This window comes from Rattus rattus, chromosome 1 (genome assembly GCF_011064425.1).
Source record: "Rattus rattus isolate New Zealand chromosome 1, Rrattus_CSIRO_v1, whole genome shotgun sequence".
Classification (NCBI taxonomy): Eukaryota; Metazoa; Chordata; class Mammalia; order Rodentia; family Muridae; genus Rattus; species Rattus rattus.
The window spans coordinates 253315021-253331429 of NC_046154.1; the positions used below are offsets into that span (position 1 = coordinate 253315021).

At 51.2% G+C, this 16409-nt stretch overlaps 1 protein-coding gene across 1 annotated transcript in view; it reads right to left on the reverse strand.

The window, feature by feature from the left end:
• The window catches only part of Efcab6 (EF-hand calcium binding domain 6), a 182008-nt gene that overhangs the window by 35896 nt on the left and 129703 nt on the right, over nt 1-16409 (reverse strand). The window contains exons 21-23 of the mRNA XM_032918784.1: nt 14917-15013; nt 10732-10850; nt 1648-1827 (exon numbers count right to left, since the gene is read on the reverse strand). Coding sequence (XP_032774675.1) covers nt 1648-1827; nt 10732-10850; nt 14917-15013 — 396 coding nt within the window. The remainder of the gene's footprint in view (nt 1-1647; nt 1828-10731; nt 10851-14916; nt 15014-16409) is intronic.

Consider the following 16409-nt stretch of genomic DNA (forward strand, 5'->3'; position numbering starts at 1 on the left):
ACACGCACTAGGGCGTCTCCTAGCAAAACTAACTCCTCGGGATGGAGGCAAACATTTATTACTCTGACCTTCAATTCCTCTCCCCGTGTTTTTGAGCTCATGAAGCTGGTCACCCCGATGGGTAGCATTATCTAATGATTCCTTCATGTGTGTGCAGGCGGTGTGTGTGGGTGTGCGTGGAGGCCAGAGGTGGTGCTGCTGGTGTTGTAGGTCCTTGGAAGCCACCATTCTGTTTGTTTGAGGCGGGGTCTCTTTCTAGCCTGCATCTCTCCAGGCTAAGACCAGCTGACCAGTGTGCCAGGGACCCCCTTTTCTCCACCCCCCTGACACTAGGAACAGGCAGGCACCATCGTGCCTGGGCCAAGTTGGTTTTTGGAGATGGAGCTGCTCACGTGTTTGCCTTCTTTGGTGAGATGGCACCACTGAGGCAGGAGGTCAGGCGAGTGTGCATGAACTGTCTGGAGCCGAGGGTCAGCGTGTAGTGTAGCACAGCACACAGATCTCCAGCCCATCCCGGTGCTGTCACCGGCGCAGAGGAGAGAAAGTGTTTGCATAAGAGGGGCCAAGGAGCCGCATTACTCACACGAGGGGGGAGAGACAGGCACGAAGACCCTGTGGGTAATGAGGCCAGCCCTGTCTGCTGAAGATAAATTCCACTTCTCATCAGTTTGTGGCACATTGATTTATACCAGCCTTGTGCGTATTTTACACCGACTTTCACAAACTCAATCGTCTGCCTGCGGTTTCCGTGGTGCGGTAACTTCGACATAATCCAAGGGTAAATTTCACCTGCTTGCCTCTTAAGCCCACCCTGCCCCGTGTCTTCCTTGTTTCCTTTGGGAGTTCCTCAGCAGCTCCTCTTCCATTACCTTGAGTGCCTTGATTGGGGGGACAATGCTGGCGGTGACAGCTGAGTGCCACCACTTGAAATGGCAGGGACAGCCACACACAGGTAAAAGCAGGAGGAGCTACATACGCAGTAGCTCACCTTTACTCAATGTCCCTCTGTCCTTGCTCAAGCACAGACACCTGGCCTATGCATGCATGCATTTCAAATCCCCGTGGCCCATGGGCCATGGTCACATGCCTTCCAACGTGTGCAGCAATGGTTTTAATAGGCAGACACGAGGTCATACATACTCCCCAAGGCCAGCACGCTGACTCAGGGTGGGGAAGGGTCTCCTTTGTTGTGAGTCACCTGTACCATTGCAAACAGCTTTGGGTTATGCTTGGGATAAAGTCCTTGAAGCAAAAATGGTGAGTTAAACCACCGCCATCCATTCCTCTGTGCGTTCACTTAAAGGTGCTGACATGGTGCCTGAGGGGTACCCCAGTCATCCCATGGTGCCTGCATTCCAGATGGGCCACTGCAGGGTGCCCAACTAGGAAGGACAGTGTTGGGGCGGGGGCGGGGGCGGGGGATAAAATAAGAAAGACCCTGTGAAATGTGGCTGTCTGGGGAAAGACATGGGTAAGGCTGCCTGCATTGTGGCTCTTTAGAAGAGCTGCTTTCTAGGCTCCACCGTGTCGCGTGATGTCGGTGTCGCGTGATGTTGCAGTCTTACAGGAGCCCTGTCAGAGCAGCCTTTGCTGTCTGGGTGAATGAGGGCAGAGCCCAGAGGCGGCACCCCATGCTGACACACCCACCTTTCACTTATCTGGTGCAGCTCCTGGATTTCCTCCTGGACCTGCTTGGGCTTCGTGAAGTGACCCAGGAAGTTGAAGTAATCTTCCTTGTAGGGCCGGTGGACCTTAGGGGAGTATCGAATGCCCAGTCTGTGCAGGAACTCTTGGTACGTGATATAACCCCTTCCCTCGGTGTCATAGCTTTGAAGAAACAAAGGCAATGCTGTCAGTGGAGGTGTGGAAAGTGAGCTGGCACTCGGGGGCCGGAGCCACATCAGCGGGAAGTCTTCCTCCTTGTCAGGTACAAGCAAGGCCAGCAGACTCACCACAAACACAGCCTCAGCCTGTGCCTCTGACTCTCTCTGTGCCTACACTTAACAGGGCCCCCAGGAGATCCGCAGGTCCACTGACTTGACAATCAGAGACAAGCCCTGGGAGAACAGACCCAAAGCACCCATCTGCAATGTTTATGGAAACACGGTGGCAAATTGCAGAAATAGACCCCCCCACCCCCGTGCACACACTTTTAGTTGGGTACCTCCGTGTAAATGGAGTTAGACTAAGGGTTAGAAGAAAACCTTTCAGGAAGCATATTCCACCTTGAAGCCTCAATAAATGAATACCACTTGATTCAAGGATGTTAAAAGCCCCTGTCTCTACTTTGAAGAGACACCAATTACACATACCCAGCAAGGGAGCCTAGAAGGAAAACAAGATAAGAACCGTGCTTTGTGCCTTTTAAGTCATTTTCTGTTATCAAGATTTTTCTGAATTATAATTCATTAAAAAGGGAATAATGGAAGTTTTATCTCCTGATGCTATTCACATAGAATAGAATTACTTCAATAAAAAATTTGAAGGCAAATGGACCATCTTCCTCTTCTTTTTCTCTTTAAGTATTTGTTTTTAACAGAAAGGTCTTGGTCTACCGGTAACCAATGAAAAGGTAAAATCTTAGCTGCAGCTTTTCCTAGATTAATTTAGGAGCTACAAGGGACGGGATCCTCTAGTTAAGACATGTGATGCTGGTTTTTAGAGACACTGCTCCGTGTGACACCCAAAGAGATCCCTCCAGAAGGGCCATACTGTACCCTGCCCATGAGGTGAGTTATCTGTTCCTCTGAGAGAGCTCATGCCTCCTCACAGGCAGAGCAGCGGACAGAAGGCCAGCAGCTGAGGCAGGGGTGCACGCTCTTGTGCTCCCCACTATGCAAAGAATGCCATGAGTCAAATGACCATCTTCCTGCCCCAAGCTGGTGGGCCTGCCTGGATGCCTATGGGAGATGTAGTATACAGCACAGGTCCCACTGTACTCTGTGGACCCACTGCTTCCCTTCAGCCAACAGACCTGCCACTGACATGGGTGAGGAAGTCACCCTCTGCTGAGGGAGCTCAGGGTACCCTGGAACCCGTAAGCCAGGCCCTACAACTCCCAGGAGCCATGGCAGCCCTTGAGGGTAAAGACTCGGAACAGCTGCATTGTTCTTACTTATGACTGGCCCGAGAGCCTTTCCCATGTGTGTGGGATCAGCGTGCGCTTCCCTCCACAACCCAGGAAATTACAGCCTGTCCTTACCTGTGAGTTTTGCTTTTAAATCAATGCACATGGGAACTGGAGAGGTAGCGCAACCGTTAAGAGCATTGGCTGCTCTTCCAGAGGACTTGCATTTGATTATCAGCCCCATAGGATAGCTCAGAACCAATCATAAATCTAATTCCAGGGATCTGATGCCCTCTTCTGGCCTCCTCAGGCACCAGGCACACATATAGGACACATACACATCCATGCAGGCAAAACACTTACACATATAACATTAAATAAATCTAAAAATGTTAAATAGAGCAAAACACAAGAGGAGCCCCTGTCTAGCCTCAGGGCTGCCCCTAGGCTCACACCAGCGAGGGGGAGGGGAACCTTTCCATCCTTCTGGGTTTAGCAGCCCATGATCCTGGCCTCCCTTGGGTTCTTGGGGCCTTATGGGGACCGCCAGGCAGGGTCTGCATTTGCTGTTGCCATCTGCAAGTTGAGGGTGCCAAGTCCAGGTCATGTCTCCTCTTCATGCAAGCTTCCTGGGGCACTACTGTGTCTTAGCCATCGGTCCCAACTCTCAGGCCTCTGAGGCAGGCTCATTGCAGCCACGTGACCCTCGTGTGTGTGTGTGTGTGTGTGTGTGTGTGTGTGTGTTTGTGCATGTGTGTGAGCGTGCCCAGACGGTGCACTTCTGAGGCACAGATTTCCCACACAGCCTGCTCTCTGCCGTGACACTTGGGCTGAATGAAAAGGCACTTCTTAATTACTTTATTAATGAAGATGGCAAGCAGGCTCTTCTCATCACAGAGACGAGGAAGAGCAGATTGCACAGTTGCAAAAAAAAAAAAAAAAAAAAAAGAAAAAAAAAAACGCTGCTATGAATGTGAATCGTCGCAGAGCTAATTCTGCTTACATAACCTCACCCTTCATTATGCAATCCTCTGTGTAACATTAAAAAAACCCAACTGTCTACAAAGGTTGAATTTTAAAATCACTGAGCAACAGATATGCCAAGGAAAATGTGTCCTGATCAGAGGCCCCAGAAAAGCTCCCATGTACGCACAACAGTGGTCACGAAGTCATGGTCAGGCAGGTGACTCTGCCCATGCCTTGTGCAGTGTGATCGGTCAGGGGTGTGCGGACACGCACATCCGTCACTCAGCTTTGCTGAGAGTCTTAGTCCTCTGTGCTATTTAGACACTGGATTCTTGCATGGGTCTCAGAAGGACCTTTGAGCACCGTGGCCCCGGAGGTAGAGGGCCTGGTCAAGGGCATGGAACATGACCTGCAGATGACCTAGAACATGTGGAGAGGCTCCAGGAACCTTGTGCAGCTGGGACGGGAGGAATTCTCTATGGTGCCATCTTAGAGAGTGGTTTGATGGCCCAAACATCTGCTTTTCAGAATGAGGAGTGGCCGACTTTCTAAGCTGGTACCCGCTAGGCACACAGAGCAAATCCCGACAGCGTGGCAGTAGGTAAAGTGGCCTCTGCTGTAGCCCCATCCTGTGCAGGCCACTTCCGCCCTCCCAGGGATAGCACACTCTTGCCTTCCAGGGAGCCATGGGACACAGGCTGCTCTAGAGCCTGCTGGATTTCTTCCTCATTCCGACCTTTGACAGGGTTTCCATGCTGAGCTTCATGACAGACAGGCCCCCACAGTGAACCTCTGTTCCTTGGTTTCTGCCCCAGCCGTCTTCTTCCCTGAGCTGCAAGCCCTACTCATCCAGCCTGCCCACCTTGCACATCCTGTTCAGGCATCAAAGGAGGGTGGTATTCTAGGCTCTGCCTTTAGCAATGGCAGAAGCAATCTCACTTCCTGTTCATGGAGAACAGGGTGACAGCCTACAGCATGGCTTCTTTGTCAGGGTTCTTGGTTAGATTTGAATACTGATATGCGGCACGCACACTGGAAAGTGCTACTTTATATCCGAGTCCCTACATAGGACCCTGTCAGGACTGAGGACCTCCCAGCATCCTCCTGGCTGGCTGGTCTCCACAGATGCTTCTGACATAGCAGCTTTCCTGCAGCATGCCCTCTTCTGTGCACATCCAACACGCCTTCTCCAGGGTTTCCAACACGTTTGCTCTGGATTCAAATCAGCAAGGTCCCACTGGAGGCCTCAGGATGCCAGTTACTCCAGGGGAAGCCTGGCCCCACCCATCCCACCACCACTGTGGGCCCTGGGCAGGTTGAGGCCTTGGGCTTTTCCATACAAGCAGTACATCCCCAGCTCCTTCCAGAAGCTCTGCTCGTGGAACACCCTTCCCCCATCTATGGCTCCTGGGTTCAATGGCTGCTCATTCAGATGCAGCCAAGCTGTTCCGTCCTAGAGCTACTGAGTGGACACTGAGGGTAGAGCCTTCAGCTGAGACCCACAGGAGGCTCTCCCAGTGACCCCAGGACTGAAGGGGAACACATCTTCCATGTGGTCAGGGGTTCTCGGCAGCTCGTTGCAGCTTAGCCAAGCAGGCTGCTCCTGGGTGCTCAGGCTGAGGGCTCCAGAGCTGGCTTCAGTGGGCAGCTTTCTGTCAACCCCTAGAACCAGTCCGATCCCTGCATCCAGGGCCCAGGGCTCTATAGTCTGCACCTCCTGAGTGAGCACTCACGGAGATGAGGAAGCTACACCCTGGAAGCTGGCTGAGTCGTCCTCACTTCCTGGGAGGGAAGTGTCCTCAGGAACCATCAGGTACAGGGTGGAGTTTGAAGGAAGAGGAACATATGGAGGTACTTGAACCACTGAGATTTGGGGTCAATTTATCTCAACAACGTAAAACGGGCCCTTCCAGGCTAATCCGCAGCACAAGGAGGTGTACTTCAGAGGCGCCAGTAAGTGCTGGGTGAACACGGGATGCTGAAAGCCCCTTCCATCTAGATCTCATACCCGAGTTGTCGGGAGAAGCACACCACTTTCCTCTGTTTCTTGCTGGCTTCTTGTTCTGACATGTTTGGATACACCCAGGCTTCCTGAGCTGGAAGGCATCATGTGGGCCCCAGACTTCCTGGGCCCCCGTTTATCAGGAGCAGCAGGGTACACTGCCTCCTTAACACTGTCAGTCAGCCCTGAGCTGGTCAGCTGTCTCACTGCAACCAGATGTTAGGACAGCTGGAAGGGAGGCTACAGATGCCCTGAGAATGCCCGAGGGGGCGTACTCACTGCCCACAGTGCCCTCTGCTGTAAAAATGGAAGGCAGGCTTGTTCTTACCGGCGGCCCTAAGGGGAAAGGCTGGGCTGGGGTGCTGTGCATGAAGAGGTAGCATCCAGTTCATATGCCTGATGTCTGCTCTCCTTGATCTCCTTTGACCAATCAGAACCCTTCCTAATCTAAATTTCCGCTGTTCTGCCCTCAGGTGCCTTGTATTCTCCACACGCATTGCATGGTGCCCTCGCTGTCCACTCGCTGTCCCCTCGCTGTCTCCGATGCAGCGCAGGGTCCAGTGGTTGACTGTGCTGCTCTGTGCATCACATCCCAGGAGCTTCTGCCTTCTCACACTGCCTCACATCCGGGCTGCTAAAGGCTGGTACCACCGCCTCAATTCTCAACACTCCTCTCCCTTCCCATCCTCCTGGATATCCTGCAGTCTCCTCCCGCTTGGCACCAAGAGCCCCTGTTGGATTCCGAGCTCCAGGATGGTCTCCTGCAGCTCCCTTCCTCCCTGTGTAGCTCAGGGAGGCCTTCAGAAGTAGGCTTGTCCATATTGTCTTCCTACTGAGGAGTTCAGCTGCCATTCATGGTCATACCACATGCTCTCTGGAGGTCCTACTGTCTGTCTTCTAGATGCCTTTGTGTCTTAAGGTGTTATTGCTCTGAAGAGACACCATGACCAAGGCAACTCTTACAAAGGATGGCATTTAACTGGGGCTGGCGCTGCATTGGAGGTTCAGTCCGTTATTATGTCCAGGCAGACGTGGTGCTAGAGAAGGAGCTGAGAGTTCTACATCATGATCCTCAGGCAGCCAGGATTCCACACTGGGTGGAGCTTGAACATAGGAGACCCCACCTCCACAGTGACACACTTCCTCCAACAAGGCCACACCTCCTAATAGTGCCACTCCCTGGGCCAAGCATTCAAACACATGAGTCTAACCTATTCAAACTACCACATTCTACTCCCTGGCCCACACACACTCGTAGCTATAGCATGATGCAAAATGCATTTAGTCCAACTGCAAAAGTCCCCACAATCTACCACATTTAACAATGTTTAAAAGTCCAAAGTTTTTGGTCTCTTCTGAGATTCATACTTTCTCTTATCTGTAAGCCCTTATAAAATCAAAAAGCAGATCACATCCTTCCAACATATCATGGCACAGGATATACATTACCATTCCAAAACGTAGGGAAGGGAGCACAGTGAGGAGATACTGGACTAAAACAACCAGCTGGAGAAACTCCAAACTCAGCATCTCCATGACTGATACCAAGCACTCTTCACATCCCCAAGTCCCTTCTTTGCTGACTGAAACACACCTCTTCTTGGGCTGTTTCCACTCTGTTAGCAGCTTTCCTGGGCAGGTGTCCCACAGCTCTGTGATCTCTAAACTCTTGGGGTCTCCAGGTCAATCCAGGCTTCACCTTCACAGCTTCTGCTGCTGTTCTTGGTGATCACCCCATGCTACTGCTTCTCCAAAACAAGAGGGTCTTCTGCTGCAATTCGGCTCCACCACTAGCCTCTCATACACTCTCTTCTTGGTGCCACACCTCAAATTCTTTGCATGGCCCCTTCAGTCCTGGGCCTTCAACTGACACTGAGGGTGCACCTTCACCAATGGTCTCTCTTGACCTCTCACAGTGCCGAGTCTCTGCTACTCTCCATGACATAAATCACCTGAGTGATTCTTACACATTACCAAGCCTAGCTGTCAACACAAGGTACAACCTTGGCCACCTCACACAATGACCTTTCTAGGCCTCCATGTAGGGACATCCCTTACACATTCCTGGCCTCAGCACTTTCCTTAGTCTTAGAGGGAAATTCTATCCCTGGCTCTAAAGCCAGAACCGCATGACCAAAGCTGTTGAGTTCTGCTGTTAGCTGGGGCTGGAACATGACCCCTTGTCCAATTAGATCTTCATTAGCTTTCTGTTTTCAATGGTTCCCTTCTCTGCTTAGGCTTGGCTGTTCTGGAACTTGCTCTATAGACCAGGCTGGCCTTGAACTCAGAGATTGCATGCCCATGTCTCCTGAATGCTAAGATAAAAGGCATGTGTCAATCTGGATCAAAAGATGTGCCATCCCACCTCAAGATCAGGATCAAAAGCCCATGTCTTCCAGCCTCAAGATCCAGATCATGGGTGTGCCCTCCATTTCTGTATTATAGTTCATTCCAGATGCAATCAAGTTGACAATCTAGAATGGGCATCACAATACACCTATTTAGAATAGGTGGCAATGTCCCTTGGGGAACATCCTTTTTTATAAAATGAAAGTTTGCCTAGGTGGGATCTTGCCCTGAGGTCATCGCTCCCTTAAATTTCATTTACTATCTTTAATCTGTTTATCTCCATGAATGGATTTATCGTCATTCCACTTCCTGGTGCCCCTTTGTCCCTTGAACTGTACATTTTGAACTTTTCCTTTGCTAAGTTTCATCAAAATGCTCTTCATAAGGTCCTAGGAACCACACGACAGAGTCTATACTAAGCTGTTCTGAGATTTCCTTTGCCAATGAAATTAATCTAAATCTCTTTACCTTAGCCTTAGGCAGACTCTTCCGACAAGAGCAAAAAGCAGTCATATTCTTTACCAAAATATCATAAAAAACTATCTCTAGGCAGAATATTAAAATTCTTCCCCTCTGAAACCTCTCGAGCCAGGCCCCCACAGTTCAAATCACCCTCAACACCCCTGTCTTCCACGTTCCTACTAGTATGGCCCATGAGACACCAATTAAAGCATGATTTACCAATCCGAAGTCCCCAAATCCACATTCCTCCAATAACAGCACGATCAGTCTGTCACAGCAATACCCCAGTCCCTGCTACCAACTCTGTCTAGTTAGGGTTCAACTGCTCTGAGCAGACACCATGACCAAAGCAACTCTTAGAAAGGACAACACTTAATTGCACTGACTTACAGTCTTAGAGGTTCAGTCCAGTATTGTTATGGCGGGAAGCATGACAGCATCCAGGCAGACATGGTGCTGGAGAAGGAGCTAAGAATTGTTCTACATCTTGATCCTCCGGCAGCCAGGAGGAGACTGGATTCCACACTGGGTAGAGCTTGAGCGCTATGAGACCGCAAAGTCCACCTCCACCATGACATCCTTCCTCCAACATGGCCACACCTCCTAATAGTGCCACTCCATAAGGGCCAAGCATTCAAACACTCGAGTCTATGATGGGCTTACCTATTCAAACCACCACCACTCCTGGTTCTAGCAGCTGCTGTCCTGGAAAATGACACTCTCCCCATGGCTCTCCCTGCTCATCCTTCTGCAGGACGACTCTGTCCCACTCTGCTGTTCCAAGGAAATCCAGACCAGTGGAGGCAGGTGAGTGCAAGAGTCCTGCTGGGACAGTGGTGGTGGCAGCTCATGCTCAGTGCCAGCTGGAACTTTAGCAGCTTCTGGGGCAGCACCCAGATACGGCTCTTGTTGGGGTAGAGGCAGCTTTCTGAGCTGTAAAGGGCACCCTCATTTCCTCTGGATCCTGACCCTAGGGTGTGGGGTCGAGTTTGGGGCTGCGTAGCCTTCCTTCCTCAGTTCCTCCTTGGCTCCTGGTCCCCTTCAGGCTTTCAGCTCTTCTCTTTGATTTTCGATGTCGGAAGCATTGCGTGGAGGCAGGTAAAAGACTGAAAGTGGGATGTGTCACTCAGTGACCATGACCCTCAGTGTGCATGCAGTGCAGGAGCACACCTGGGGACCTGAGGGCTGGTCGGCACGTGCTGGAGAAAGAGGTCATTCAAAGACAGAACCGGAACCCAGAGCTTATAGCAGGGGTTCTTATAGCACTGCACTGTTAGCACAGGGCTCACTGCTCTGTTAGCTCACAGCTCTGTTAGCTTACAGCTCACTGCATTATTAGCTTAGAGCTCACCACGCTGCTAGCAACTGGAAACTTAGGCGTTGACACAGGGAGATATCATAATGGGGCCTGGTTCAAATTAGCTCAGTCTAAAATGCACTTGAAAATGGCCTTACATCAGATCCTGTTCTGTTTAAGAGCGCCCTGGGAAACTGCTCCAAGTCGTCACGGTGTGGCTCATTTCCTCAGTAAACCACTTGGCAGCGCCGCCTGCCACGTCTAGGCATGGGCAGACTGCCTTTGCTTTGCCTTTGCCATCTCTGGAGGAGACCCCTGAGATCTGCTGCAGAGAAAGCAGGAGCCTGAACTATGACCTCTGCAAACCTCTCCACTTGGTACTGCTGCTGGGGGAGACCCAATTCTTCAGAGGCCTGAGGGCCAGCGTGTCCACCCACAGCTGCTCTCTACCAGGAAGGAGGGAGGAAGACCAGGATCGGATGCAACCGAGGAAACCCATCTGCAGCCCCGCTTCCCCCGAGACCCTGGTGAGGAGCTGCACCGAATTGGCCAGACACACAAGAACGGCCCCGTTACGGGTACACTTACTTTTGCCAAAGCTTCTCAAATTCTCTCGGGGTGAGGGGGATGTCAAAGCCGTACAGTGCGTTCTTAATGTCCCTTCGCCGGAGGATGCCGTTGCCCTCATTGTCGGTTTCTATGAAATTCTACAACAGAAGGTGGCACTCAGTGACGTGCAGACCCAGAGACCCTCCGCAGCTTCTGGGACACTCAACACTTCTCTATGCGGACATGTGAGCAGTGCTGTGCCAAGGTGCTGCTTGCCTTATGTTTTTTGAGACTGAGATATGGGGCTCACTGAGCCAGCCCCAGGGAGGACTGCAAACCCCAGGGGTCATTCCATCCTCACATCCCCCAGCACTGAGGTCACAGACGTGGACCACCATGCCTGGCTTTTTAAAATGTGGGTCCTAGGGTCAAACTCGGGTCGTCATGCTTGTTTGTTTGTTTGGAGACAGGGTCTCACTATGCAGCCCTGGCTGGTCTAGGCCAGACTGTTCTGAAACTCCCAGATATTTACCTTTCTCTGCCTCTGAGTGCCAGGTTTAAAGGTGTATGCCACCATACCTGTTAAGCAGGTATCAAATGTGTTACTGCCACCCCAACATTTAATATTTTTAATGGAACTTGGCAATGGAACTAGCTGGCCAAGATGTATTCATAAAGGCCGGAGGGGCAGCCCAGCAAGGGAATATCTGCCTATAGTGTACTAGGACCTGCATTTGATCTTAAGCACAAAAAGATTTATGAAGGTGCATTCATAAGTTACAGCAACTAGAACGGTGTAACCGGGACCAGGACAAACTGATCATTGGTGAGATGAGGTGTTCACAGACTCTGTGGGAGGGGTGGAGGGTGGGGATGGAGCTGTGGGGAGGTAAAGGTGGAGCAGGGACACCTGGTCACCCTGCAGAGGAGCTGAAGGTAGGCATAGCCCAGGGCGCACCACATGCCTGGTCCTCATCTCAAAGTGAAGGTTGGAACTGATCCCCTGAGGAGAACAGGAGAAGGTCTTCACTGAGATCAAGGTAGGAGAGCAAAAGAAAAAAGGACCCCAGCAAGCATTTCACAGGCAGCCCGAATAAGAAAAAGCCAAATGGAAAGATGTATGGTCTTCTTAATCACCAATGGAGTGTGAGCTGGAACTGAATCCCACACCTGTGGGAATGACAAACTCGAGTGCACGCTGCTGCAGGGGAGAGCGGAGAAGGGACATGCCACCAAAACGACGTCGATCTGGTCTGTGCATGAGCGTGCTGCCAGCCAACCTAAGAGAATATTCTCCTCCATCCGGACGCAGGCTGACCCCTTTAAATCTCTCTCAATCACATGTTTGGATTCTACAACCCCCGCTCCAGCAGAGCCACGGCTGAAACATAACCAAGCTCTCAGCTAGTTTGGGCCTGGCGTACAGGAATCTCGGGAGGCATTGCACTGTCCCACTACCCTGTTAGCAGATGAGCGAACTGAACCCGTGCAGGCTGTGACAGGAGCGAGGCCAGGGCAAGCCACTGCCTAGTGCTTGGGGCACTCAGGTGCAGCTTCTCAGGGCAGACAGGTATGCACAGAAAGCCTAATGTGCCAGGAAGACAGAAGCCACAAGAACCCTTCCTACTTCCCCCAGGCTGTGAGCCAAGCATTCGGATGGTGCTGGACAAGGTGCTGGGCACGCCTGAGGGCAAGTGCGTGCCAGCCGACTGAACCAACTGTGGATACAAACTGGAAACCTTAGCCAGGTGGGATTCACCACTCGAAGCATGCTCAGTGCTGGGAAACTCCTCCAGTGTGATCCGTCATCACACAGACAGAGAAGGAAACAGTTAGCGATCAGCTGCAGAAGCACAAGGACAAACCCCGACCCTCGCTGATGACGTCACACGCAGCAGACTAGGATCAGGGTGGAGCTTCCTTGACTACGCAGCCCCAGAGCTGGCAATTGTATCTGGCCGTGAGGATCCAGGAGCTGCCCACTAGGAGCGGAATGGCCATAGCAGACAGAAATGGCTTAACTCCAGGTCAGAGTAGTGTGGAGGAAGATGGAAGGGGTCTAGCATGTCACCTTGGAGAGAAGAGAGCAGCGAGGAGGAGGGAAAGGAAGGGAGGGTGCAGCCCTGCCTCTGTGGGCCGCAGCACACTTGTTGAGGGCACTGTGTGGAGGAGAAGCAGGCCCAGGCTTGAGGGAATCCAACAGAACTTTGCATTAGGCAGGAGCCAAGAGAGAGCCAATGGGGAGAGCAAATGAGGAAGCCAGACACAGCAAGGTCACCCTTAAAGACTGAGAGAGAGAGCAGCTTGCAATTGTGACCATGATGCTTTGTATATGCTTGGGCCAGGGAGTGGCACTATTAGGAGATGTGGCCTTGTTGGAGTGTGTCACTGTGAGTGTGGGCTTTAATACCCTAGCCATAACTGCCAGTCTTCATTTCGAGGCCTTCCATGAAGATGTGGAACTCTCAGCTCCTCCCACACCATGGTTGCTGCTGCTGTACTCCCACCTTGATGATACCGGACTGAACCTCTGAACCTATAAGCCAGCCCCAACTAAATGCTGTCCTTACAAAAACTGCCTTGGTCATAGTGTCTGTTCACAGCATTGAAGCCCTAACTGAGACAGTGACCTTCCTTTCTGGGGAAGGTCATGGTGTCCTTGGTGAACCCACATCCTAGACTCAGGAGAAACTCTGTCTGTCCTTTCTATCCTGCTGTCCTGAGGCTTAGCTGTCCCTGTCATTGTCAGATTGGCTATCCATGACATCACAACTTAGGAGATTGCTCATGGTGGCATGTGTCTTGGAAAGGCACTTCCTGTCGTCTTGTCGAAATGTGGAAACAGCTCCTACGATGCCCGTTGGCTGTTGTGTCAAACCATTATTGACTCTTGCCCTGATTTTCCCTTTAAACTTTAACTCTTCCCCAAGCCCGAGCTCAGGTCGGAACTTCTCCACAGGCCCCAAGTTCCACACAGTCTTCTCGCCTTCTCACCAGTGATTCAGAGTAGAACTTACTTCAGAAGAATTTAATGGTGTGTATTTGGGACTTTGTTTGGTCTCTCTCTCTCTCTCTCTCTCTCTCTCTCTCTCTCTCTCTCTATCTTTCTCTCTCTCTCTCTCTCTCTCCCTGTCTGTCTTTTTATAAACTTACAGATTTTTTTTTATTAGACATCTAAATGATGTTTTCAGGTCAGTGCTCTTCAGGGACATGGAATTAAAATGATTAATTCCTTGGAAAGAGTCTCACTCTATTTTAAATTAATAAACAATTCAAACATTTGAAAACCATAAAGAAATGGGGTTGGGGATTTAGCTCAGTGGTAGAGCGCTTGCCTAGCAAGCACAAGGCCCTGGGTTGGTCCCCAGCTCCAAAAAAAAAAAAAAAAAAAAAAAAAGAATTGTAAATCTCTATACTCTTTCCCTCCTTTCTCTGCAGTATATGACACAGCTCAGAATGGTCTCAAACTCACTCTGTAGTTGAGGCTGACCTCGAACTCCTGATCCTCCTACCTCCACCCCTCTAGAACTAGGATAGTAGTGTGAGCAACCATACCTTAGTTTTCTTATGTTTTTGAGACACGGACTTCCTATGTAGTTCTGTCTGCCCACGAACTTGTAACACTTTTACTACCTTGGCCTCCAGAATACTAGAATGGCTGGCACATGCGCCGTGAGCAGCGTCTCTCCTCCACATCTTCGTGCACGTGTTTGCATTACATAGTGCACAGTGAAGGTCAAAGGACAACTTGGAAGGATCAGTTCTCTCCCCTTCCACCACATGGGGTGTAGGGATTGAACTCAGGTCTTCAGGCTTGGCCGCAAGCTCCTCTTCCTGCTGAGCCACCTCACCAGTCCTTTACTGTGTTTTTAAGCACCTTTGATAACCTCTCCTGTTTCAAGCATAAAGTTCCTTCACTGAGTTCACTCTCCTCAGTGGTTGAAAGCACAGGTAGAATGTTCTAGGACTCTACAGTTATACCATCTCTATGACTCGGCAGTGACAGAAATATCCAATGAACGTCACCACAGCTGCAGTCAGTGCTGGTGCTTTGGTTAGGGCAAAGCCAGGGGCACTCAGAGTGTTGGGGAAAGTCTGTTGTATAGAACAGCAGGGACAACACTGAGGGTGCATGGCGATGTCTCCCCTTCTCCACACTGCTCTGGCAGCTGGGCCGGCCCAGCAGTCACTAACAGCGGAAGTGGGCTCTCCCACCTCCCTTACCTTGGACAGGTCTGCCCATCTGGTTTTGGCTTTCATGGTGAGGTACTGATGAGCCTGCTCACAGGCTAGCTCAGGGTCTGCAACTTTCTGTTTACATCTGAAGAGAAAAGAACGCACCACCGTGCTTAGGAGTGATGGGTTAGGGCTCTCCCAAACCCACCACCCCACTCCTGACGCTTCAAAGGTGCCATTAAAGTCTGTGCTTTCACATCTGGACCCACTCAATTCTTACAACACAGTCTCATTTCCCCGGCTGCACGCCCGAGGTCTTCCGAAACTTTATTTTCAGATTTAAGAACAAATTGTGCCTTCTGCCCCAGCACACAGCCCAGAGGGCCCGTTTCTTCCCCAGGGGTTTGAAATAGCAGAAGGTATGTATAAAAGGATATTGGGTGTCTTAGGGAGGAACCATAGGACATTTTAGTTCTGATTCTCTGATTTTGCGAGTCCACATTCAGTTGAACAGCAGAGGTGTATTAGAAAGCAGAGGTCCTGGGTTGGGGATTTAGCTCAGGGGTAGAGCGCTTGCCTAGGAAGGGCAAGGCCCGGGGTTCGGTCCCCAGCTCCGAAAAAAAAAAAAAAAAAAAAAGAAAGCAGAGGTCCTTTCTCCCAGCCCCAGCAATTTCTAACTTTCAAGACTTATTCTACTTATGTCTAGTGATGTGTACCTATGTGGGGGTGAGTGCACATGAGTGCAGGTGTCCTCAGCGGGGCTGGGTGGCATGTGGTTGTGAACTACCTGACAAAGGTGCAGGGACCTGAACTTGGGGCCTCCCTAAGAGCAGGGCATGCGTCTAACCACTGAGACACGACACCCAACCACTACCATGGCGATCTTACCAGAGTTAGGCTTAAAGGAGTCAAAGAGGATCAGGATTCCACTTAATTACTTACAGATGAGGGGTGCTCAAGATACCTCAGAAAGGCCTGGTGCTGCTGTCCCTACGCAGGCCTGCCTGGGGCACAGTGGTGGATGCCTGGGCTGCTCTGCCCACTAAACGGATCAGGAAATTGGGGACAGTTGAGACCACAAGTCAGTGGTTGCCTCTGGGTCCTACGTCATGGCCTGAGCCCTCCCTATCTGGTTCCCAGCATGACTCCTTCTTGACTCTCCTACTTAATGCTTCTGGTATCCCTGGCTTCACCCCCTCCACCCTCAGAGCAATGCCATGAGTGTCTGGCCTCACCCATGTTTCTTCGACATTTCTTTCCAACTGCCTACTGGACTCCTCAGAATCACGGAACTTCACGGGTCGCAAAGGATCCGCTGCCCTGCCACCCTGGCCTCTGCGGCTGTGACCCCCATGGGGGCCTGGGAAGGCTGACAGGACCCTGTGGTGTCTTCACCACTGACTTGTAAGGACGGAAGCCCCGTGAGGCGCTGAGGAGGGGAGGCTTTTGGCAGCCTTGCCCTGCGTCTCTACTATCTAACGCAGCACGCTGGCCTGGGGTACTTTAGGCGCCGAGATGGAAGGAGGTTGTATCTTGTTTAC